The following is a 23544-nucleotide window of genomic DNA, read 5'->3' as shown; positions in this document are numbered from 1 at the left end:
TGTTTGAGATTTGTGAAGCTTTCTGAATGTGTGGCTTTACGGTCTTCATCTGTTTTGGAAACCTCTTCAGATATTGGGTCTGCTCCGTCTTCTCTCTTCTCTCTCTCTGGAGCCCTGTTGTTCGGTCCCTGAGCCGCGTCTGACTCTCTGCGACCCCGTGGCCTGCAGCACGCCAGCCCCCGGGGCCCGTGTGTTCCCCGCGCAGTCCCGTGTGGCTTCCACCCATTTTCCCTGGTTTTCTGTCTCGTTGCTTTCTGTTGACTGATCTTCCGGTGTCTTCTGTTTTTTTTCTCTTCTGCTCTTAATTTCAGTCGTTACGTTTTTCAGTTCTAGGATTTCTATTTGATTTCTGATTTCAGTTCTCTGGGCAGATTTTCTGCTTTCCGTCAGGTTTCTGAAGCAGACGAGTGGGGGCTGCTTGCACGTCCTGGCGGATGGCCCCAGTGTCTGGATCCCCTGTAGATCTGCTTTTCCTGTCTGCGTTTTCTCGTAGTTTCTGTCACTTGGGCCTGATTAAATGCCAAGCTTGTGCATAAAACACTGCAGAGGCTCTGGATGGATGCTGGTTTTCTCTGGAGAGGGTTTAACTTTTTGTTGTTGCTGGCAGTTGGCTGGTGGGCAGGTTGTCTGGAGCTGCTCGGGGCTGGTGCAGTCCAGGGTCATCCCTACCCCTGGGCCTTGGCTCCGCTAGGTTTTTGCCTGTTCTCCAGGGCCTGTCTCAGGACAGGCCTGCCTCAGAACAACAGCCTTTTAAAGAATCCCCCAACTCCACGAGCCTCCACTCACCCTCATCCTTCACACACACTTCCCGATAGCTTCTCTGATTGTTCAGTTGATAAAGAATCCACCTGTGATTCAGGAGACCCCAGTTCAGTTCCTGGGTCAGGAAGATCCGCTGGAGAAGGGATAGGAAACCCACTTTAGTACTCTTGGGCTTCCCTTGTGGCTCAGCTGGTAAAGAATCCGCCTGCAATGCAGGAGACCTGGGTTCGATCCCTGGGTTGGGAAGATCCCCTGGAGAAGGGAATAGGCCACCCACTCCAGCATTCTGACCTGGAGAATTCCATGAACTGTATAGTCCATGGGGTCGCAAAGAGTCGGACACGACTGAGCGACTTTCACTTTTTTCACACAAACACTTACATGAGTCTGACGCTGTTTTCAGGTGGGCTGGTTTCCTTCGACGTATGTAGAAGAGGAGGGCGTCCAGTGACTGCAAGATCACGGACAGGACTTGCGGATTTTCTTGGACGAGTTGCTCCAGCGATGAAGTCTGTCTCCAGCTCTGCAACTCAGAGGGGAAATGCCCGCCAGCCTTCCAGTCTTCAGCAGCCCGTGGGGGTGGGGAGGGGGTTCAGAGTCCTACATGTGATCTGTGCTGCCATCAGCCTGCCCTTGGTGGCCTGTCCTGGGTACGCTGCTTGTACATAGAGGAAATCTGGGCCAGCCCTGGGTGCCAAGGAGAGGGAGTGCCCATGGGTGGCATCCTGAGCCAGGCTCTGGGTAACAGCTGAGGCCAGAGCTCACCTTGCCCCTGTCCTGTCAAGATGGCCTTCAGGAGCCTGGGTTTGAAAAGCAGGTGCCGTCCAGGGAGGGCTGGGCTCTGCGGAGGGGACCCTCCGCTGGCCCCTTCCATTCGGCCTCAGCCCTCCTGCTCCCGGGGGGAGGCTTCAGGCCTTGAGAGGCAGAAGGGGCCAGAGCAGGCCACTGTGCCTGGGGACAGAAGAGGGCATCTCCAGGGCCTGTGCAGCCCCTCGGGCTGCCCTGTCCCTCTGCACTGGGGGCGTGCAGAGACCCCCAGGGAGGCCCCCCGTCTCAGGCGGAAGCCGTAGGAACGATGGAGCTGCCAGCCCTGCTCCCCAGTCACAGGCACTGTCTGCCCAGAGCCCTTGCTGCGTGTCTGTCCCGTCCTGCTGCCCGGTGGGTACATGGTTTATAAACGCTGACGAGGGCGGCAAGCAAACGGGCTTTGCCGCTCGCTCGGTCTCTGCTGCTCACGCTCCTCTCTAGAAGGATGCCCACACCCTGCCCCCCACTGCTCCCGAGCGGGTGGGGGCCCGCTGCGTCTCCCACATCCTGCCAGGTGGCTACTGAGAGTCTGCCCAGCCTTTGCACAGATGTTGGTTCTAGCCCTTGGCAAGTCTTCCAAGACTCCTGCAGCCCGTGAAACGGGGCCTGTGGCCAGCCCTGAATAAGTGCTCTTGGGGGTGACTCCACCCTCTGGACTTCCCCCTCCTCACTCCTCCTGGCCCTTGACCTTTGGCTGACTTGGCCAGTCCCCATTCTCTCAACCTGGATATTGCATGAGTCCCAGCAACACTGTCTCCTCCCAGCTCTGTGCCAAAGTTGCTGCTGCCACCTGGGCTTTGTGGGTCCCCCTTTCCCAGGGCTCAGCTGCACAAGGTCGGCTGTTGCCGAGGCTGGGCCCTGCTAGGGTGGGTGCTGCTGGCCACGCTGCACCCTGGGGTTCCTCAGAGGTCAGCCTCGTAATCTCCAGGCTCGGCTAGCACAGCAGCAGCCTTCTGGCTTGAGGAGGAGGTGGGGAGGGGTCTCAGAGGGCGTGTAGCAAGCAGGAGGCAGAAGGCAGCCAGCATAGGCTTAGGGACTGAGGGTGACAGGATTGTGTTTGGGGCAGTGGGCAAGGGAGGGGTGGGGAGGAAGAATTTTCCACGGAGAAAGCAGACCACCCTTGTCACCAGGGCGCACCCAGCAGTTTGCCTGTGGCCTCTGCTCAGCTCGCCTGGCCGCCAGCCGCGACGGGAGGGGAGGAGACCAGCTGCCCTTGTCGTGTTTACAGTTGTCAGGAAGGTTTTGGTTTTCGTTATTGTTGTTGTTGGGGTTTTGTTTTGCTTCGTTTTGTTTTGTTTTGTTTTGTTTTTTGGTTTGGCTTGTTTGCTTTTAAAGAGGGCAAAAAAAAAAAAGTTTGTAATTATTTCCTCCAAAGCTCCCATTATATATCTGTGAATAATAAGGAAGAGATTTTATAATAGCAGAAAATAATGTATATTTGGAGGTCATCGTGAAACAAGGCGTGGTGGTAACGAAGGACACTGAGAAAACCTGTGTGGAGCCTGGTTCTTGTGACTGTCCTGTTTTGCTTTTGTTTGTCTGGAGACTCGTTGCAGTTGGGTTGGTTTTCGCACTGCTGGCAGCAGGAAGGGAGAGGACTGGCTGCAGGCTGGGATGCGGGCGGTTTCGGCACGACACGGACGGCCTCGGGGGGCTTCGGAGCTGGGGCCTGAGATTAGCTGTGGACCCTTAGGCGCTCGATGCATGCAGGTCAGGGGTCTGAGGCCCTGCAGCTGGCGGTGACCCCAAACAGAACACAGACTGTGCATTTGCCAATAGGATTTTTCAGACCACGGTTTCTACTGCAAATAAACCTGAGTTCTTTTCTGCAGGAGTGGTTGGCCTTTTGTGCTGGGGAGGAGGGCGTGGCTGGATTCCTCTGTCTGTGTCCAGAAGGTTCTACCCATCTGGATACTGTCAGCCCAGGGGTGCTGGCCTGGGTCAGATGCAGGCCTTGGGGTGACGGCCTCCGGCACAGGCTGGGGGTCTGGAGGGTAATGATGCCGGGCCACCAACCAGCTGTCTCCATGCTGGCCCAGGTCACAGGTTTCCTGTGCAGCGTCCTGTGACCCCTCCGGCAGCTCTCAGAGGCGGCCGTCTCTTCCTCTGGATGGGACTCAAACCCCGGCCCTGCTGCTTGGGCGTGTCCTTCACCCCCTGAGCCTGTTTCTTTGTATATACATGTTGGAGATAAAAGACAGTTTCTGCGGAGAGTAACTGTGGCCTGTGACCAGAGAGAGTCAGAATAGTACAGCCTAGACGTATTCTTCCCTTATGGGGATGGGGTCTCGAGGCAGTGATGCAGGGTGGCTTGGTGCCCCCAGCCGCCCAACCCCAGACTCCTCTCATCTTCAGCATGTACTTCCCTCTTCATAGTTACCTCATGGTCCAAGGCGGCTGCTAGAGCTCCTGCCATCAAGGCCTTGAGCCGACACGGAAGATCGCCCAGCACTTCCCCTTATCCTGCTCACATGCCTGGGCATGTGGCCACCCCTGGCTGCACTGGAGGCTGCTGATGCAGGTCCTGGGCTGGGTGTACAGCCTGGACAATGTTGGGTTCTGCTGCTGCAGAGATGTGACTAGTCAGCCCCACCTCGGGGTGGTAAGGGTCACGCGGAGTCCAGAGCACGTTGGGTGCTCAGCAGGTGTCACGTGTTGTTATAAACCGAGGAGGCGAGCGCAGGTGTATGAGGTGGCACAGCTGGAGAGGACGGGAGGTGGCCCCCGTCTCTGGTCTCCAGGGCCTGGCTCAGGCTGGTACCCTGACAGTCTGACTGCGGGCCAGCCCCTCTCTGAGAATCTCTCAGGTCTTGAGAGTCCCTTGGACTGCAAGGAGATCCAAACAGTCCCTCCTAAAGGAGATCAGTCCTGGGTGTTCATTGGAAGGACTGATGTTGCAGCTGAAACTCCAAGACTTTGGCCACCTGATGCGAAGAGCTGACTCATTTGGAAAGACCCTGATGCTGGGAAAGATTGGGGGCAGGAGGAGACAGGGACGGCAGAGGATGAGATGGCTGGATGGCATCACCAACTCGATGGACATGAGTTTGGGTGAACTGCGGCAGTTGGTGATGGACAGGGAGGCCTGGCGTGCTGCGGTTTGTGGGGTCGCAAAGAGTCGGATATGACTCAGCGACTGAACTGAACTGAACTGAGTCCAAGAGGCCCAGTGGTTCCCACACTGCCTCCCGACTGCAGCCTCTAGTTCTGAGTTCTCATGTCCACACATGGTAAAGGAACGGCCTGGACCCTCACTGACCAGCCCCTGGGCCAGCACTCAGTGGTCCCGAGCAGGGGCCAAGCAAGCTTGGAGAGCCCTGGGGAAAGCTGCTGGCCGCCCGAGGGCAGCTGTGGGTGAAACTGGGCACCGGGGCTGAGGGGCCTTGGGGAGGGCACCAGCAGCGTCTGCCAAGGGGTCCTGGCCGGAAAAGGGTAGGAAGCCCCCGCCCTGCTGGAGGGGCTGTGTGTGGACAGGTTGGAGGCCAGCAAGGAGCAGGGCCTGCCTGCCTGAGGCCACCCTGGAAGCAGCCAGGAGCAGTGTGCTCCCAGTCATCGAGGGCGGGCCGCCCGTGGTTATCCTGACAACCGCGGACTCCCCTCGGGCAGGGGTGCTGTGGAGCCCACTGTGTCCACAGTTGGAGAAACACCTGCTGAGCGAAAGATGGAAACAGCCCATTTCTGAGGCGAGGCGGATGCCTGCCACCCCTGTTCCGCCACCCCCAGCACAGGAGCCCACAGAAGACAGCGGGAGGCTGAGCTTAAAAGAAGGGGCCCGTCCCGGAAAGGAGCCCGGAGCAGAGAGGCCGCTGGGAGCCAGCGCCGGGGCAGCCTCTCGGCTCTCCGGCCGTCTGGGGTTGGGACCTCGTGACATCAGCCACAGGTCCTACAGGCCAGGAGCCGGAGGTGGACCCCGGCATAAAGCCGAGATCTCAGATAAGTCCCCCGTCATGAAAAGGAAACTAATGTGCGTGGATAGAAACAAGATCGCAGACAAGGACGAATATTTTCATGTGCTTTTTAAACTTTCTGGAAGCAAAAGGATGCATGAACCCAGAATGGTTAACCCTGGGCTTCAAAGATAAAACCCCCCTGGGTAGCAAGCAGAAGGTGAAGTGCCTGACGGGGAGAACAGCTTGGGCTTGCCCTAGACTTCTGCCGGTCACCGTGCCCAGGGCTTCGTGTTTGCCGAGTTTTCCAGGCATAAGGCAGCAAGCAGACTGTTTCCAACCCTCCACTCACCTCGGGGACTGTCCTGTGTGGGGCCACTGCCTGGACCAGTGTCCAGGGGCCAACCGGTGCCCGATGAGTAGGAAAGTTCACCCCAGGAGTAGGGGTGGGGAGGATGTTGAACCTCTATCTGCAGGAACACATCAGACAAAGGGAAGATTTGGTTAATGAACCAGTGATTCTCAACCCCGTCACCAGAAATAATGCATGTCAAAACGATTTCAGCAAAGAGAGCTGGGGGGAGACTAAGGCAGGCGGTGGGAGGCAGCAGAGGTGCTATCTCTTTTCTGGGAAGTCAAGACCCAGCGTGGAAGCCTGGAAGGGAAGAGAGGCGTAAGCACGTTTAATAGCACGAGGATGAGCTCTACGAGAGAAGGGTGATGGGCGGACACTGGACGGGGGTGAGAGGAAGGCTGGGGAAGGGACAGCGGCACAGTCGCGGCCCGTGGGAGAGAGACGATGGGCCCTGCCTGAGAACAGGCTCGGTGTCCTTTCCAGAGGTGTGTGTGTGGGTGGCTTTCTGTTGCTGCCACAAGTTGCCATAAACATGGGGACTCGGGACACACGTGCCGTCGTCTTCCAGTTCTGTGGGCTGTTGAAGCCCGCACGGATCTCCCTGGGCGGACAGCAAGGTGCTGCCGGGAGTGTTCTTGTCCAGAGGTCCTAGGGGAGAGTCCATCTCCTTGCCTTTCCGGCTTCTAGACGCCGTCTGCATCCCCGGTGCCATAGCCCCCTCCCCCTCCATCTTCAAAACCAGCCCAGTTTCCTCTCCGACCCTTCCGTAGTCACCTCTCTCTGTCCCCCTCTGACACAGCTGGGGAGGATTCTCCACTTTAAAGGACACATGATCAGATGGTCCCACCCGCATAATCCAGGAAAACCTCCCCCTCCCAGGGTCCTCCGCTTTTATCCCACCAGCAAAGTCTCTTTTGCCACGAGAGGCCGCACGGTCACAGGTGTCAGAGGTTAGGGCGTGGACATCGCGGGGCCACTGTTCTGCCTGCAGCAGTAGGCTGGATACTCTGACCAGTCTTGCTGGTAAATACAACAGAAACGGTGGGAAAATATTTCTAATTTTCACCAATGAGCTGGTCATGAAGAAGGAATACACAGATACCGAAAGGTAAGCGAGGGCAGGAGTCCAGAAGGAGGCCAGCTGGCTCTCTCCCCTAAGTGCCGGTCCATAGAGCCAGGCTGGGGATGGGGAGGGGGACAAAACCCAGCCCCACCACAGCACCAGTCTGCCAGGTCAGCTCTCTGCTCATCCTGGGACCCCACTGGGCCTGACCTTAAATGTCAGGATGGAAAGAAACGCACCTCCCCAAACCGCAACCACCGTGAGGTGGCACAGAAAATTCTTTTTCCTGGATCTTGATGATGGCTAGAGGAAAAAGCCAAAACTTCCTCGCGAACACGGGTTATGGATTGAACTGTATCCCTCCGAAAAGGGCAGATTGAAGTCCCAGTACCTGTGAATGCGACCTGACTTGAAAACAAGGTCATTGCAGCTCCCACTGAGAGCCCAAATAAACTATTCAGATGGAAAGTAAGTGGCCTCCATTTGTTAAAAAAAAAAAAAAAGAACGTAATTTTTCCAAGTAGGAAATTACAAATGTATTAAATGCGCATAAATTACAGGGTTTTGAAATTACAGCTCTGGTTTGGATGGCTGTCTTAGGGGTGGCTGGTTCCCACGGCTGGTGGAGGAGGGGGTGGCAGTGGAGAGGCTTCCTGATAGGATTTTACAAGGTTTGTGGGTTAACTCAGACTCCTGTTCCTTCATCAGAAGCTGATGCATTTACTTTCCTTAACAATTTAGTCTGACCCTTCGCTCTCCCTAGGAAAGGAAACCCCATGCGTGCACATGAGATCTCCGTGGGTGCTTCGGGATGGGCTGGCGCCGGCTCACAGGAAGTGAGGGTGCAGCCTCTTCCCAAGTCCATGTTCCGTGGCGTCCTTCTCGTCCGTGGCTTGAAACTGGCCCTCGTGGCAGCATTTTCAGCAGGAACCGGCCAGTGCCACCCACCTGGAGAGCCAGATGTTGAAACATTTAGCAGCACCCACTGCAAGAGGCAGCTCGCTAACGATAAGCTGAAAGTCCTGGAGGTTAATACGCTTCACAGTGTAGCCTCGAAATCCATAGAATAAAAACAGAATCAAGTGCCTGGGTCCCAGTCACAGAGGGGCACTCAGCGCTCAGAGATGGCCGACTACCGTCAGGAGACTGCCGGGGCGTGTCCGTGGCAGGGGACAGTACTGTCAGGAGACTCTGCCAGGGGCGTGTCCGTGTGGAGGACAGCAGGATAACCAGGCAGAGCCGGGCTGTCGGTCCTGGTGGGCGTCCACCTCCCTGCCCGGATGCGGGTCCCTGTCCTGGAGCTCTACGTTCGCAGCCTCTGGGTCCCCGCTGTCCCGGGGTGTCATACTCACATGTGACCACCAGGGGCGACATTCCCCATGGAGGCTGGGCCTCCGACTGCCTGGATCTGGGTGCTGGCCTGCCTGCGGGGGCTCAGCGGCCCAGGGCCCAGGTACGTGGCAGGGCTCTGGCCCGCAGCTGCCCACACCCACCGTGTGTGCCGTGGTGGAGCCCGACTGGCCGCAGGCCCCCGCCCTCCTCTGCACCTGCGTTCGGTGGGTGCGTGCTGGGGGAGGGGCACCCACCCGTCTCCCTGGAAGGACGGCTTGCTCCCGGATGATAAAGCTTTGTCTTCGTGAAGTCATGGGCAGGGTGTTGATTCATTATTATTGTTTTAAGGTTCTTACTGGAAAAGCAAAATCTTGGCAGTGCAAAGGCAGCCCTTAAAAGTTGCTCTGGAAACCCCTGATGTGGGTCACGCCCGCCCGCTGGCTGTGCTCTGCCTTGGCTTGCTCATCTTTATAACGAGCAGCAGGGTTCTGCGTCCTCTGAGAGGACACACACGAAGCCCTCTGCAAGTGGATGCCCTGCCCACCCCCATGGGTGCCCGAGGCTGGTAGGGCACTGGGTCCGGGGGCCAGGGGTGGCTGGGCCACGTGGTGCCAGGTATCATCAGATTGCTTAGTGCCCCTCTCTTGCCCAGTGCCAAGCAGAGCTCCATGGAGGAGCTTCCCCTCCCCCCTGCCCACACCCCCGCTCTCCCCTGGACATCTGCCCAGTCAGAGGGTGGCCTGCAGGCTCTTCCCTCTTCCCCGGGAGCCTGGCCAGCAGGTGGGGGTGGAGGCCTGGCTGGGCATGTGGAAAGGGCCAGCCCGGGCCAGAAGGAGGCATCTCAGGGCTGGTAATAATCTGCAGAGAAACTTGGAAAATTCCCTGAACTCGACAGGGCAGGGGTTATAGTCCTTAGTTTCCAGCTGGGGAGACCAAGGCTCGAGAGACCAGCACAGATGGTGCAGCAAGCTGGCAGCAGGTCCCTGTCTCGTGTCCCTGGCTGGAGCCCGGCTGCCTCCCGGGCTGCGCCCCACGCCGCCCGGCACCCGCCTCTCCCAGACCCGGGCAGAGCCTGATGGATGACAAATCCTACAACTCTGGCCCACACGCAGGCCCAGCCCTTCAGCCACCACCCCTTGTCCAAAGTCCCCTGGGACTGTGCCGCCTGCTTGCTTGGGACGATTTTGCAACAGCTGCTTATCTTTGAGCACGGAGCCAAGAGAAGTCTGGGCTGCCCAGCCTGTGTCCTGGGGCTGCAGTGACCACTGCGTGTGTGCCCCGTGTCCTCCGAGGGCCTCATCACACTACTCTCTGGCCCTCTCTGACCCCTCCACCCCGCCATGCATGGAGGACAGCCCTGCCTCCGGCGGCAGGGCCAAGCCTGCTGTCCACTGAGTGTCTGGATTGGTGTCCTCCGTGCCCTGGACCCGGGGGAGCCTCTCGCTGGTGGAGCCGGCCTTCCTCCAGAGGGACCGAGGGATGGGTGACAGTCTCTGTCCCCATGACGGGCACTGACTGGCGGCAACGCCCAGGAGGCCGGAGCCCTCCGAGGCCACCACCTCTGAGATGCCCTCCTGGGTTTCTGCTGAAAAGGACAGCTTGCTCAGGATCACTGTCATCACAGCCAGCCTCGTGGCTGCCTCGCCCCTTCCTGCCTCTGTCTTCTTCCTGGTCCCTGAGCCCCCAAGGGCAGGGACTGGGTCCTGGTGGACGCTGGGTCTCCCAGCAGTGCTTTGCATACAGTAGGTGCTCATTGATGGTTGGATGGCATCACCGACTCCATGGACATGGGTTTGGTGAAGGACAGGGAAGCCTGGCGTGCTGCAGCCCATGGGGTCTCAGAGTCGGGCACGACTGAGCGGCTGAACAACAACAACAATGCTCAGTAAGTGAGAGGAAAAACTGGCAGCAAGACGCTGGACACTCCATGGGAACAAGAGCACAGGTACTTGTGTTAATCACAGCAGTATCTCTCCTATGTCACTCACTGTATTAGCAGCCAACATTACTACATTGTTCATTGACCAAAATCTCAGTACTGCTTTTTTGATCCAGTGGAAGGAAGAAGTCCTGTTTTATCTCAGCACCTCAGGTGGACGTCCTTATTTGTTCCAGATTTCCTCTGGGCATCTTCCGCCTGAGCACAAACCAGACGCCCTAGGCCCAGGGGTAGACTGCAGGCTCTGGTCTGGCTCCCCACTAGCTTGCTGTGTGACCCTAGGCAAGCTGACTCCTCTCTCTGGGCCCTGGTGCCCCCAACAGCCAAATGGAGGCAGGCATCCCTGCCTTGGGAAGCTGATCGCTGTGCAGTGGGAAAGCAGAGGCTCAGGTGGCTCGCCCAGCAGCAGAGGCATCTGGGAACTCCGAAGGACAGAATGCAGATGGGCACTGTCGAGTGGCCAGGAGTGGGGTGGGGGGCACCCCAGACTTCCTGCCTCCGAGGGCAGCGAGCACCCCTCCCCTGGGGGTGAGCAGCTGAAGCTGGACAGGCAGGTCCATGCTAAGGCCCTGAATCTCCCACCCAAGGAGCACCGGCCGGCCCAAGGCTGCTGTGGACCCAGCGCCTTCCGCCCTTTCTGGTGCGGGAAGCATGGTGGCGGGCGTGGGCAGACGGGGGTGCAAGGGCTAACCTGCAGAACCCCATGACCTCTGTTTTAGGGATGAGGAGCTGAGGTCACCTGCCCCACGCGCAGGCTTAGCAGGGTCTCAGGGTTCGCAGCTCTGCTCTGCTGAGCTCGGCACGGCCTGCTCCGCAGCTGCCCAGCCAGCTGGCCTCCAGGACGGCAGGCGGTGGGCGGTGCGTCCTGCCCCCGCAGTGGGCGGGCCGGGGGGCTGGCAGAGGGCCTCTGGGGCCAGGGTAGGAGCAGGGGCAGGGGCCGCCCCGGTTCCTGTTTGGCTGCTGCTGGGAAGGAAGGAGGTGACGGCACCACTGGAGCCGCTGAGCCGGGTGCTGGCAGGCCCCGAGGGGCCTCGGAGCTCTGCAGCCGGCCGGAGGTACACCCCTCGGGCGGGCAGGCCCCGGTCCCTCCCCCCGGCAGCGGGGTGAGACAGGCCTGGAGCTGGCTGGGACTCCTCTTCCCCTGGCTGCAGGGACCCTCGGGCTGGGCGGGCACAACCACGGGACTCTGGGAGGCAGGGGCCTCGGCACCCTCACAGCCCGCCTTCTCCTGGCCGAAGCTGGGTCTGGTGCCTACCTCACCACCCCTCCTCTGGCTGCCTTCAAGGAGGGTGTCCCTGGGGCTCCACCCCCTCTGTCTGACCCCCAGCCCTGGCAATGATGGCCAGGCTCAGCTGGGAGAGAGCTGGAGAGGGCAGGAGAGCGGGTCAATGGTGAAGCAGCTGCCCTGGCCGGAGGGCACGGGGCCATCCCTGGGGGCGGGGGCCGGGCCCGCCCGGGTGGAGAGCGGGGCTGGCTGCGGGCGGGGAAGGGGCACTTGGCAGCTTCCTGGGCCAAAAGCCTTGGCCATGGTGCAGCAGGAGGGAGGGAGGAGGCCAGGCCGGGGGCCGGGCAGGTGTGTGCTGGGCAGTGCCGCGTGGCCTGGGTTGGTGGGAGGGGGGTGGTGGGTGCCCGGCCTTGGGAAGGTGTCCTGGGCACCCACGTGATGCCGAGTTTCCACCAGCAGGAACCACTGCTGGAGGCTCCTGGCAGAGTAAGGTAATCCCAAGGCCACAGGGAAGTGCAGACTCGTGCCAGGAGTCCCTGTCTGTGCCTGGGAGCAGGTAGGCGGAGCTGGCAGAGGGACTGGGGTGCCCTGCCCTGCCCTCCAACCTCTCCAAACCCCGGAGCCTCTGCCATCACCCCCCGCCCCCTGCTCTTCCTGCTGCCCACACCCCCCAGAAGGGCGGGAGTCACCGTCGCGGGGGCGGGACAGCCCTGACCCCCGGGAGCCCCGGTGCCTGCGGGGGTGGAGGGGAGGGAGGGAAAGGAGGCAGCAGTGGGCACCCCCAGCCTCTGCCCCCCTCACACCAGCCCCGAGAGCTCCGGAGGGGGCAGGACAGCCAGCAAGTGCAGTCACACGGTGGCCCTGCGACCTTGGTCACCTTGGGCCTCAGTCCCCCCCCCCAGTGAAACAGGGACAACAGTCGTCTTGATTTTAGAGCAGAGAGAACGTGTGTTCCCAGCTTGCCGTGTAGTGCACGCTCGAAAATGCAAGTGGACTTCGTTGCCTGATCGGCTGATTGACGCCATCACGGTTATTAATGCAGGTGCAGGACCCGCCCCCCAGGACCGCAGTCTCAGCCACATCCCTCTTACCTCTCCTGCTGACCCACAAGTGGGCCCGGGGCCCCTCGGAGCCGTCCTGTCACCCCCGGGACCCTCCCCCAGGGAGACCTCGCCTGCACCTCCTCTCCTTAGAAGGTGGGCTCCCAGCCACTGTCTTCTTATAACTGTGAGAGTCTTCTGGCTGAGGAGGGCTGGGAGGGCTTCCTGAAGGAGGAGGGAGGCAAGGTGAGCCCTGCAGGCTACTGCGAGGTCACAGAAGAGCTACCCACCCTCCAGATTCAAGACGGCCCAAGGGAGCCAGAGGCCGGACCCCACTGCCTTCCTCACCTTCTGCCATGGGTCCCGAAAGGGCTGTGGGGGCCAACCTGGCAGAAATAACTTCTGTGTGGGGTTGAGACGGGACTTCCCCCAGAGGGCATGTTGAATGCAGGCTGGAGGGTTGGGGTCCCGGCCTTGTGACCCCTGCCACCCCACCGTGGTCCTGTCTCAGCATGAACACCGCCCCCTTCTCCCCCACCGTGGTCTTCCCTGGGCCCAGCTGGAGCCTGAAGCATACAGACCCCTGTACCCTTGGCCGGACAAATGCAGGGTGCACGTATGCCGTGGGTGGGCGGCAGGAGGGAAGCTGGAGGATCGCAGCGTGGGGGGCCCAGGGCCCACTGCTCCCCTCCGCATCCAGGCAGCCCCGGCTCTCTCCCCAGCTCCCCGCGCTGCTGAAGCTGACTCCCCATGGCCTCGCTGAGCCGAGCCCTGCGTGGCATGGCGGCCACCTGTCCTCGCCGGAGCCCTGCCCCGGGCCGGGGGCTGAGACCCCTGGTGAGCGGGGCTGGCCCCACCTCTGAGAAGAGCGTGCCATACCAGCGGACCCTGAAAGAGGCGCAGGACGCCTCGGCGGCGGCCCGGGGCCCAAGCCAGCCCCTGCCTGGCACAGCCAGCGTGGTGGTCATCGGCGGGGGCAGCCTGGGCTGCCAGACCCTCTACCACCTGGCCAAGCTGGGCGTGAGCGGGGCCGTGCTGCTGGAGCGGGAGCGGCTGACCTCCGGGACCACCTGGCACACGGCGGGTAGGGGTTGGGGTGCAGGCGGGGGCGGGAGGGACTGGACCCACTGAGGGGCCAGCCCTGGGCTGGCCAGTAGGAGGCCGCTGAGCTGGAGGGAAGGCCATGGAGGGCAGAGGCGGGCTCGGTCCGAAGGTGGCCCTGCGTGTCCCTGAATCTCGGCAGAGCTGTGGTGGGAAACAGGAAGCGGATGCTGACTGTGGGCCCTGCACGGGGTTGGGGGGCAGAGCTGAGACCAGAACTGGGGGCCCAGGCAGCTGTCTGCTCAGAGTACAAGCCCTTTCTCCGGATGGAGCCCCTGGGATGAGGGGCATCCACAGGGTGCAGAGGATGGATGGGGGAGGGAGATGAAGCAGAGAGGCGTCCTAGCGGGCACCGCGACCCTCAGCACCTGACCGGTGTGCAAGTCCCCAGGGCAGCCAACCTTCTGCCTCAGCCCTGCATTAAGATGGGCAGCGTCTGTGGGGCAGTCACTCCCGCTTTGGCCGATACAAGCATGACGGTGCCGAACGGGGAGCTGGGGAGAGGTTCAGAGGGCACTGTCTCCCCACCGTCACTTCTCCCTGGGCTGGCCGCTCCCCAGGCCCCGGTCAGAAGGGGTCCACTCTGTGGGGGAACTTCAGTCGGTCCCGGGACCCCCTCACCACCTGCCCTGAGATCCTGGGCACAGAGCCGTTTGATGCCCCTTCATTTCACCGTGCAGCAGTCCCACCTGCCTCCCCGGGCCGCCATTGCCCCGTGCCCGGCTCTGCCCACAGCAGGTGCCCGATAAAGGGGGCCTTTGGTGTTGTCTTTGAGCTGCCCAAGAGCCGTGTCCTGGGACTCAGCTGTCTCGTTGCCCCTGTTGTTTCCTGCTCATCGGCCTCTCGAGGCCGTCTCCATGGCCTGCAGGGATGCTTCAGGCCCGCAGCCTGATATTTGGGAGCCCTGGCCTGCTTGGGGAAGGGGGTGCAGCCCCTCAGGGGCTGACGGCGCCCCCACCCACCCGCTCCCGCCAGGCCTGCTGTGGCAGCTGCGGCCCAGTGACGTGGAGGTGGAGCTCCTGGCACACACGAGGCAAGTGGTGAGCCGCGAGCTGGAGGAGGAGACGGGGCTGCACACGGGCTGGATCCAGAACGGTGGCCTGTTCATCGCGTCCAGCCGGCAGCGTCTGGATGAGTACAAGAGGCTCATGTCGGTGGGTGCACCCCCGCCGGCGGGGGTGGGCAGCGTAGTGCAAGGGAGGAGCCCCGGCGGATGCGGCTCGAGCCTCGTGCTACCTCGGCTGGGCTCGGCCCCCTGCGACAGGCAGCTTTGCCTCCGAGCCTCGGCATTCTCACCTTTGAAATGGGATCGTGTCGAGGACCACGGTTCTGCTGAGCCTCAGAGGCAGAAGAGGCCCAGTGGATGGGGGTTGCCACCACGCGCGGCGCTCCCGGGGGTCAGGCTGAAGGATGAACCCGCACAACCCGGGAGGCAGGGACCGCTCTTCCCCCAGCTCCGCCGGAGATGCTGAGGGAACACCGTTGTCAGGGAGACGGCAGAGGAAGCCTTACTCCGTGGAAGGCCCGCTGTTGGGGTGGAGTGTTGGTCCTTCACCCAGAGCAGCCAGGGCTGGCCCCCACATTCCAGGGCATGGGAGGGACGGGTTTCTCCAGCGATGCGTCGGTTACCGAGCACCAACTGTATACTGGCAAAGCAGAACCGGCTGCGTGGGAAGCGGAGGCGCACTGTCGCGGGGACGCCGTGTTCCTCTGAGCGCCCCGGCGGAAGCAGCGGCAGCTGGCTTCCTCACAGCAGGGCGGGGGATCTCTGGGGTCAGGAGGCGGTCTCGTTCCGCCTCCTCCCACCGCCTCTTCCCCACGCTACTCACTCATCAGCTGGGACGGGTCACCTTTGGGGGTTTCAGCTCAAGTTCGGAGCAAGGTCTCTGCCACCTCTCAGTCAGGATGCTCCGAGAGGGAATCTGATTGGCTCAGCTCATCTCTAGTGGGGCTGGAGAAGGAAATGGCCACCCACTCCAGTATTCCTGCCTAGGAAATCCCATGGACAAAGTCTGAGTCTGGTGGGCATCAGTCCATGGAGTTGCACACGACTTAGCCACTGAGCACATCTCTGGTTGGGCAGGTCCTGATGGGCGGATGCCTGCGGACACTTGATTGGCTGCCCGTTGACCAATGAAATGCGTCAGGGGTGTGGTCTGTCACGCAGTTGGATCCTGGGACAGAGGCCCCTCTGGTCTCTGGGGAGCCGGTCTGACCAACACACCTGGTTCAAGCCCCAGATATCAGACCTGTGGGGATTATTTTATTTATTTTACATAGTAAGTCCTTATATGCCCGGGCCCCAGAGACTGCTTATGAGCGCTGCACAGGTTCCTCACTCTTCCTCGGAGCTGGCCCAGGGGACAGGAGCTTCCCCAGGCATGGCTCACAGTTCCTGGGGGTGCCAGGGTCGAAACTGACCCTTGGAGGCCCAGACAGGGAGGCGAGTGGCTGGAAGGATCTGCCCCATCCCCAGGCTCACTTTCCTCTGCATCCCCCTAGTTGGGCAAGGTCTATGGCATCGAGTCCCACGTGCTGAGCCCTGGGGAAACCAAGGCTTTGTATCCGCTGATGAACGTGGAGGACCTCTACGGGACCCTGTACGTGCCGCACGACGGTACCATGGACCCCGCTGGCACCTGCACCAGCCTCGCCCGGGCGGCCACCGCGCGGGGGGCGCAGGTACGACCGTCTCCCGGCCCTGGGCCCCCCGCTCTGAGCCTGGCCCTCCTGCCCAGGAACACGAGCTCCCTCTGCGCTGAGACCACGGGCCAGCGGGGACCCGAGCCCCTGACCCGCTCCTGCCCAGGCTGGCCGGCCGCTCCGGTCTGTCCATGATATCCCTGCTGGGATACATGATGCCCGCTCTCCCCAGAGGCCCCACCCTGCTGGGATAGCGAACCTGCCCCAAATCTCTTCTCCTTTTGACTTGAGTCCACATGTAGTTGTAGGAAAAATTAGAAAAGACAAATAAGCAAGGAAGAAGACGTAGAAAAAGTTGAAGAAAGAAAAGAGTCGCCCAGAGGCCCCCAGTGTTGACACTTTAGTGTTACTGCGAGTATATTTCTCTGAAGAAGTAAACCAAGCTGAACTGAACTTCACGCGACCTTTGAACCGCAGCATCTGCCGGTCCCTTGAGCCCTCCTTTTTCTCTTTAAAGTCTCTGTTTAGGGGGACAGGTTCTCCAAGTCAAGGAGCACAGAGCCGGTTCCTGCCCTGTGGTCAGCCCCATGTCCCCGATGGGGCTGCATGAAGCCTGCCTGAGCAGAAGCAGGGGTCCCGGGTCCCGCCCGGGCTGGGTGGGCGGCCAGCCCTCCGAGAGCTGGCGTGGCTTGGAAAGCAGCTCTTCTCACTCCCAGGTCATTGAGAACTGCCCAGTGACCGGGATCCGTGTGCGGACGGACGATTTTGGGGTGCAGCGGGTCGCAGCTGTGGAGACAGAACACGGCTCCATCCAGACCCCCTGTGTGGTCAATTGTGCAGGTGGGAAGGCTTTTCTCCTGCCTCCCGAGTGGCCACCCTGACTGTTCCCAAAGCTGGCCTTGCTTAGGGGAGGGGGCGCCCAGTGCCCACCTGGCTGGCGGCCCCTGCCAGATGCCGGCAGGGCTCAGCTGCCTGTGCTCTGCCCGCAGGGGTGTGGGCGCGCGCTGTGGGCCGGATGGCTGGTGTCAAGGTCCCGCTGGTGGCCATGCGCCACGCTTACATCGTCACCGAGCGCATTGAGGGGATCCAGGTGAGTAGCTGGCCCCCGGGCCCGCATCAGGCTGCGGGAGACTGGCTCGTGGTGGCCCACGGGCCTGGCTCTGACCCCACACACACAGGTCGCCACGCTGAGCGTCAGTGGCCCCATCTGTAAAATGGGCCTCCTCGTGACTGGGCCCCCTGGGTGGCATGAGAATGAGGAGGTGGCGCAGCTGTGACCTGAGGGCCCCGCCCCCCCTTTGCCTTCGTGGCACGGCTCCTCACTGATGCCAAGCCTGTCACACTTGGAGCGGCCAGCCTGTCGTTGGCCCTGTGCCATCCCCCTGGTGTTCCTGGGAACCCCTGAATGTTCACAGGTCCCCAAATATGCTGTGGGTGCCAGTCTCAGAGGACAGTGGCCCACAGCCCTGGGACCCTCCCAGGGAGCCCTGGAGACCCCTCTGCCAGGGGGGTGGGCAGGGGCCGGGGAGAGCTGTGGGCCCTCTCCCGTCCTGGGAGCTTCCTGTCGCCCTGTCGTCACCCACGCCTCTTTCCCTCCTCGCACCTCTCCCGTCCCCTCACGCCTCCATCTAGTCCCCGCCCTGTCCATCCCTTTGCTTGCGTGTCCCTCTGTGCCCGCGCCCGTCTCTCCCTCCGCCCACCCATCTTTCCTGCACTCACTTCCTCTCTGTCCGTCTTGCCTCCCTGCATCTGCTCATCCCTCCTTCCATCCCTCCCTCCCTCTAGCCCGCCGTCCACCCGTCCTGTCCGTCCGTCCCCCCGTCCGCTGATGGACCTGTTCATCCACCCATTCACCTGCCCATCCTTCCTCCCCCGTACCCACCCGTCTGCCACTCCCCGACCCCTTCCTCCATCATCTGTCCATTTATTCACATGTATAACCAACCCACCCTCCCCGCCACCCTCTCCGTCAAACATTGACTGGGTAAGCTCTGTGCTCCAGTCCCTGTTCTAGAAGCTGGGGCTGTAACAGAGATAAGAACCTAGTTCTTGCCCAGGTGAGCTGGCAATGGGAGGTTATGAACAAGTAAACAGACATTTATTTTAGAACGGGCTGGCAAGCACTGGGGCTCCAGGGACCCACAGCCTGTGGACCAGGGCGGTGCCCTGGCAGAGACCACGTCTGAAGGGTCTCCTGAGACATCTAAGGGAAGGCAGAGGGGAGATAAGGGAAGAGGGGAGGGCGCAGGGCACGGCAGCTGGGGAGGAGCAGGCGGTTCCGAGGCGGGCCTTGGCACGCGGGTGTGGGTAAGAGACGGGGCTGACCTTGATTAGGGCCAGGCCCCAGCAGGGAGGGCCCCGGGAGGCTCGCCCCTGCCCTGGACGAGCCTGGCTTCCGTCGGCTCACCAGGCTGGCCGCTGGGTGGGCCCTGTGGTGAAGGGGGCGGGCAGCTGGGGCGGGACTGAAGCCTCTACCCTCTCCTGCCCCCTTCTCCCGACACCAAGTTCCCGTACTCAGGGATGGGTTTGATATGATCCGGCACATTCCTCCTGAGGGCTGCGGTGTGCCATGCACGGTGAGGCGTTGGGGAAAGAGGCAGTGTCAGTGGGACGAGCCCCCGGCCCTGGTTCCGAGGGAAATATCTCCAGTGGCCGCCAGGGGTCACCTTCTGACCGCTCTGGACTGTGGAAGGGACAGTAAAGCGAAAGTCACTCAGCCTCGTCTGACTCATAGTGACCCAGGCCAGGATTCTGGAGTGGGTGAACCTTCCCGACCCGGGAACTGATCCAGGGCCTCCCGCATTGCAGGCGGATTCTTTACTAACTGAACCAACAGGGAATCTGTGGATGGGGGCTGGGCTAGAGCTGGGGACGGGTCTGGGCAGAGGAGGGCCGTATCCTGGTGGGGAGGAGGAGGGTCACAGGGCATCCATGGAGCCCGGGACGGAGCCTCAGCCTCTCCGCGCCCCGATGCACGTGATGTCTGGCTTTGAGGCAGCTTCAGGGAGAAGCAGGGCAGCGTGGACCCTCCCTGAGGTTTTAAGATCAGCGCCTCACTGGGTTTATTCATGTTACTTGCAAACACTACCGTCTCCCAGAGACCTGTGCACCTCTGGGAACCCCAGGCTCCACCCCAGAGGAGGGCCACCAGCCCCAGAAACTCTTAGACTCTTGGTAGGAGAAAAGAGGAGATTCGGGGCTAGGGGCCAAGTTCCCCATGCTCCCCTCCACGTGGGGGGTCTGGGAGGCCAGGCTGTCCTGAGGTCACACCTGGGCAGCCTGAATCTGGAGGAATGGGCCCCTGACCCTGACCTCCCACATGGTCTGACCCCTTGGTGAGTCAGAGAACAAGCTCGCTTAGGCCAAGGCAGCTCCTGTGATCAGGCTCTGGGGCTCATGCTGGGAGGTCCCTGACACCTGGACTTGTTTATGGATGGTCAGGAGACTCCCTGACAGTGGACAGTCTTGTATTGTGAGGGGCCAATTGCCCAAGTCTGGGCCTCACAGTGTTGGGGGCCTGGACACCCCAGGCTTCTGGTGACGGCTCAGGGTTCAGCCCCCTGGACCACATGCCCTTCTCCTTTCTTCCTGGGGGACCAGGGAGCTGGGCTGCCCCAGGGACCCCAATTCTAAGACTCCGTGCCATCCTGGGTCCTAGCCGAACGCTGTCCTCAGCTCCTCTGTGACCTCCTCCAGGGACCTCTCTGGATCTGGTCTCTGCGTCCATCAAAAACGGTGGCCCAGATGCCATGTGATGGTCTGGCATCCCCACTGCCTTCCACCTACTGCTCTGCTGCGGTGGAGCCGTGGGAAAAGGCCCAAGCTCGGGGTCTGCATCCCGACCCCCTCCATTAGCCAGCTAGGCGAGCCGAGGTGCCACCAGAGCCTCAGTTTCCTCTTCTGCAAAATGGGTTTAAAACTGTTTAGGGCTGTGCTGAGGGAGGAACCAAGTGGTGGGCTGAAGGGCTGAGCGCAGTGCCTGGCACATCACGGTGAGGACCGCCGTGACTGACAGAGGACATCGGACGGTCCAGGCAGCAAGTGCCTCAGAGAACTGGGAAGCCTGGAGCCATCCGATGGGCTTCCTGGGCAACTGGCAGGATCTGAATGAGGGTGAGGCCAGGAGCAGCGGATGGAAGGGGGCGGGCTGGGATCAGGAGTGTGACCCCAGGGGCACTGGGGTCGCACCTATAGGGTGGGCTTCCGGATGGAGGGGCCAGCGAGGGTACCCCGTGGACGCCTTGGGCTGAGCTGAGCCCGTGCTGGGCTCTCTGTGGCAGCTGGGGCCTTGCAAGGCCGGGAGGGAGGGACGCTGATCCTGCTGGACAGATGCAGGGGCTGTCCTGACCACCAGGTGTCCCCACTGTCCTGCTCTGCAGCGCCCCAGCATTTCGTGTGTTTTGTGTTTTGGGTAGTAGGGACAACAGAGGTAATGAGATCACCGGTTCTGAAGTGCTGGTTACCGAGAACTCCCCCTGCAGTCCCTGACGGCAGCTCCTCAGCGCAGACGTGCTTGTCGCCGTGCTCAGAGGAGCCAGGCGGCCCGCAGACCGGAGGAGGAGGCAGGGCCCCTGCCGGGTGATCCCTTTTGGTCGCTGCGTGTCCTCAAAGGTGGGGTGGAGGGCTCACACCTGAGGAGTCCATCTCCAGGGTCGGGGGTGCTGAGAGCCAGCTCAGTGCCTGGGGCCTGCAGGGGAAGTGAGCCTCTCCTCACTCCCGTCCTCACTCCCGCTCGCTTTCTGAGATGGTCTTAATTTTTGGTCATTCACTTGTTGGTTAAATCAGTACTCAGTATTTGCAATCTGATGGCAGTGAAAACATCGTGAACTCCTGAGCAAGCAGAGTCCAGCTTCTTGTGTTTCCTGGAGTTACTATTAATAAGTGTGTGTTTCCAGCGGTTCAGTTTCCCATGTAGCTGTCACCAATTCTTCCTGTCTACGTGGCTCAAGGGTAAAGAATCTGCCTGCCGATGCAGGCGGCGCAGGGGATGCAGGCGGCGCAGGGGATGCAGGCGGCGCAGGGGATGCAGGCTCGATCCCTGGGTCGGGAAGATCCCCTGGAGCAGGAAACGCACCCCACTCCAGTACTCTTGCCTGGGAAATCCCAAGGGCAGAGAAGCCTGGCGGGCTACAGTCCATGGGGTTGCAAAGAGTCGGACACGACTGAGCGACTGAACTGAACTGAACTGAACCCATCTACCATATGTCTATCACCCATCCACCCATCCATTATTGATCATCCGTCTGTTTTATTAGAGTCATCTGTACCTGTCATCTAGCTGCCATCCATATCTAACATTATCTTTGTCCCTACAGCCCCGTTCACATGATCAGCCCCCACGTCCCATGCCACCCTTAGCTTAGGTAGTCACTAATCTGATTGCTCTCTCTATGGGCTTTCCTGTTTTGGACATTGAATGAAATGGAATCACATGATTCGCGGCCTTTATGTCTGGCTTCTTTCATTCTGTTTGACGTTGTCAAGGTTCGTGTATCAGAATTTCGTTTCTTTCTGGGGCTGAATAGTACGCTCTTGTAACCGCGATGTAGTTCTGTGTTCATCTGCTGATGGCCGTTTGGGGTGTTTTCACTTTTCGGTTACTATGGATTATGCGCCTGTGAACACTCAGGTACAGGCTTTGCGTGGACATATGTCTCCCTATCCTTTGGTGGACACCTTGAAGTGGAACTGCTGGGTCCCAGGGGAGCATTGCTGACTCCGTGTTCAGCTTTTCGACTGTCAGGCTGTTTTCCAAGGAAGCCGCACTGTTTTACGTTCTCAGCCTCAGTGTGTGCGGGTTCTGGCTTCTCCACCTTGTCAGCGATCTTTGCTACTGTCCATCTTTCTCTTTCTAGCCATCGTTGTGGGTGTAAAGTGGTATCTTGTAGTTTTGAGTTGCGTTTCCCTAATGACTAATGATGCTGAGCATCTTTTCATGAGCTTATTGGCATAATGTTTGTTTTGGGGGAAAAAACCACTATTAACACACTTTGTTCGTTGTTCACTGGATTGTCTTTTTTAATTAAAAAATTTAAACTTTTTTGGAAAGTGGGATCAGTCCTGTTGCCCCTGCATCGGAGGAACGGAGGCGTAACCACTGGGCCCCCAGGGAAGCCCCTGGATTGTCTTTTTATTAAATTGTTTCTAATTTTTACAGCACAAGTTTCACACTTCTTTCTTAAATTCATTTTTAATTAAATTTTTTTTGGCGTATAGTTGCTTTGCACTTCCCTGGTGGCTCAAACAGTAAAGAATCTGCCTGCAATGCAGGAGACCCAGGTTCTATCCCTGGGTTGGGAAGATCCCCTGGAGAAGGGAATGGCAGCCGTCTCCAGTGTTCTCACCGGGCAATTTCCATGGACAGAGGAGCCTGGGGGGCTGCAGTCCAGGGGTTGCACAGAGTCAGACTTGACTGAGTGACTGACACGCAGTTGCTTTACAACATAGTGTGAGTCTCTGCTGTACAGCAAAGCAAATCAGCTACGTTGCTGTTCAGTCGCTAAGTCGTGTCCGACTCTTTGCGATCCCATGAACTGCAGCACACCAGGCTCCTCTGTCCTCCACTGTCTCCCAGAGTTTGCTCAAATTCGTGTTTACTGAGTCGGTGATGCCATCTAACCGTCTCATCTTCTGCCGTCCCCTTCTCCTGCCCTCAATCTTTCCCAGCATCAGAGTCTTTTCCAATGAGTTGGCTCTTCCCATCAGGTGGCCAAAGTATTGGAGTTTCGGCTTCAGCATCAGTCCTTCCAATGAACATCCAGAACTGATCTTTAGGATGGACTGGTTGGATCTCCTTGCAGTCCAAGGGACTCTCAAGAGTCTTCTCCAACACCACAGTTCAAAAGCATCAATTCTTTGGCGCTCAGCCTTCTTTATAGTCCAGCTCTCACATGCATACATGACCACTGGAAAAACCATAGCCTTGACTAGACGGACCTTTGTTGGCAAAGTGATGTCTCTGCTTTTGAATATGCTATCTAGGTTGGTCATATCTTTTCTTCCAAGGAGCAAGCATTTTTTAATTTCATGGCTGCAGTCACCATCTGCAGTGATTTTGGAGACCAAATAAATAAATAAAGTCTCTCACTGTTTTCAATGTTTCCCCTTCTATTTGCCGTGAAGTGATGGGACCAGATGCCATGATCTTAGTTTTCTGAATGTTGAGCTTTAAGCCAACTTTTTCACTCTCCTCTTTCACTTCATCAAGAGGCTCTTTAGTTCCTCTTCACTTTCTGCCATAAGGGTGGTGTCATCTGCATATCCGAGGTTATTGATACTTCTGCCAGCAATCTTAATTCCAGCTTGGGCTTCATCTAGTCCAGCATTTCTCATGATGTACTCTGCATAGAAGTTAAATAAACAGGGTGACAATATACAGCCTTGATGCAAT

The 23544-nt window shown here is 59.7% G+C and overlaps 2 protein-coding genes across 7 annotated transcripts in view; both read left to right on the top strand.

Moving 5' to 3' along the window:
* Positions 1–3400, top strand: part of VAV2 (vav guanine nucleotide exchange factor 2) — a 177850-nt gene extending 174450 nt beyond the window's left edge. For all 4 annotated transcript variants that reach the window (XM_018056168.1, XM_018056170.1, XM_018056169.1 and 1 more), the window contains one exon: positions 1166–3400. In XM_018056168.1, the coding sequence (XP_017911657.1) occupies positions 1166–1213 (48 nt within the window). In that variant the 3' untranslated portion in view covers positions 1214–3400. The remainder of the gene's footprint in view (positions 1–1165) is intronic.
* The window catches only part of SARDH (sarcosine dehydrogenase), a 60654-nt gene continuing 47191 nt past the window's right edge, over positions 10082–23544 (top strand). For 2 of the 3 annotated variants that reach the window (XM_018056165.1, XM_018056163.1), the window contains exons 1-8: positions 10082–11200; positions 11830–11926; positions 12413–12566; positions 13133–13494; positions 14487–14665; positions 16014–16193; positions 16871–16994; positions 17144–17244. In XM_018056165.1, the coding sequence (XP_017911654.1) occupies positions 13161–13494; positions 14487–14665; positions 16014–16193; positions 16871–16994; positions 17144–17244 (918 nt within the window). In that variant the 5' untranslated portion in view covers positions 10082–11200; positions 11830–11926; positions 12413–12566; positions 13133–13160. Of the gene's footprint in view, positions 11201–11826; positions 11927–12412; positions 12567–13132; positions 13495–14486; positions 14666–16013; positions 16194–16870; positions 16995–17143; positions 17245–23544 lie in introns of all 3 variants that reach the window. The other variant, XM_018056164.1, reaches the window with a different exon arrangement.

The sequence above is a fragment of the Capra hircus genome, chromosome 11, assembly GCF_001704415.2.
Source record: "Capra hircus breed San Clemente chromosome 11, ASM170441v1, whole genome shotgun sequence".
NCBI classification, from domain to species: Eukaryota; Metazoa; Chordata; class Mammalia; order Artiodactyla; family Bovidae; genus Capra; species Capra hircus.
Note: the sequence above shows the minus strand (reverse complement) of the source record. Positions and strands in the feature narration are given on the sequence as shown.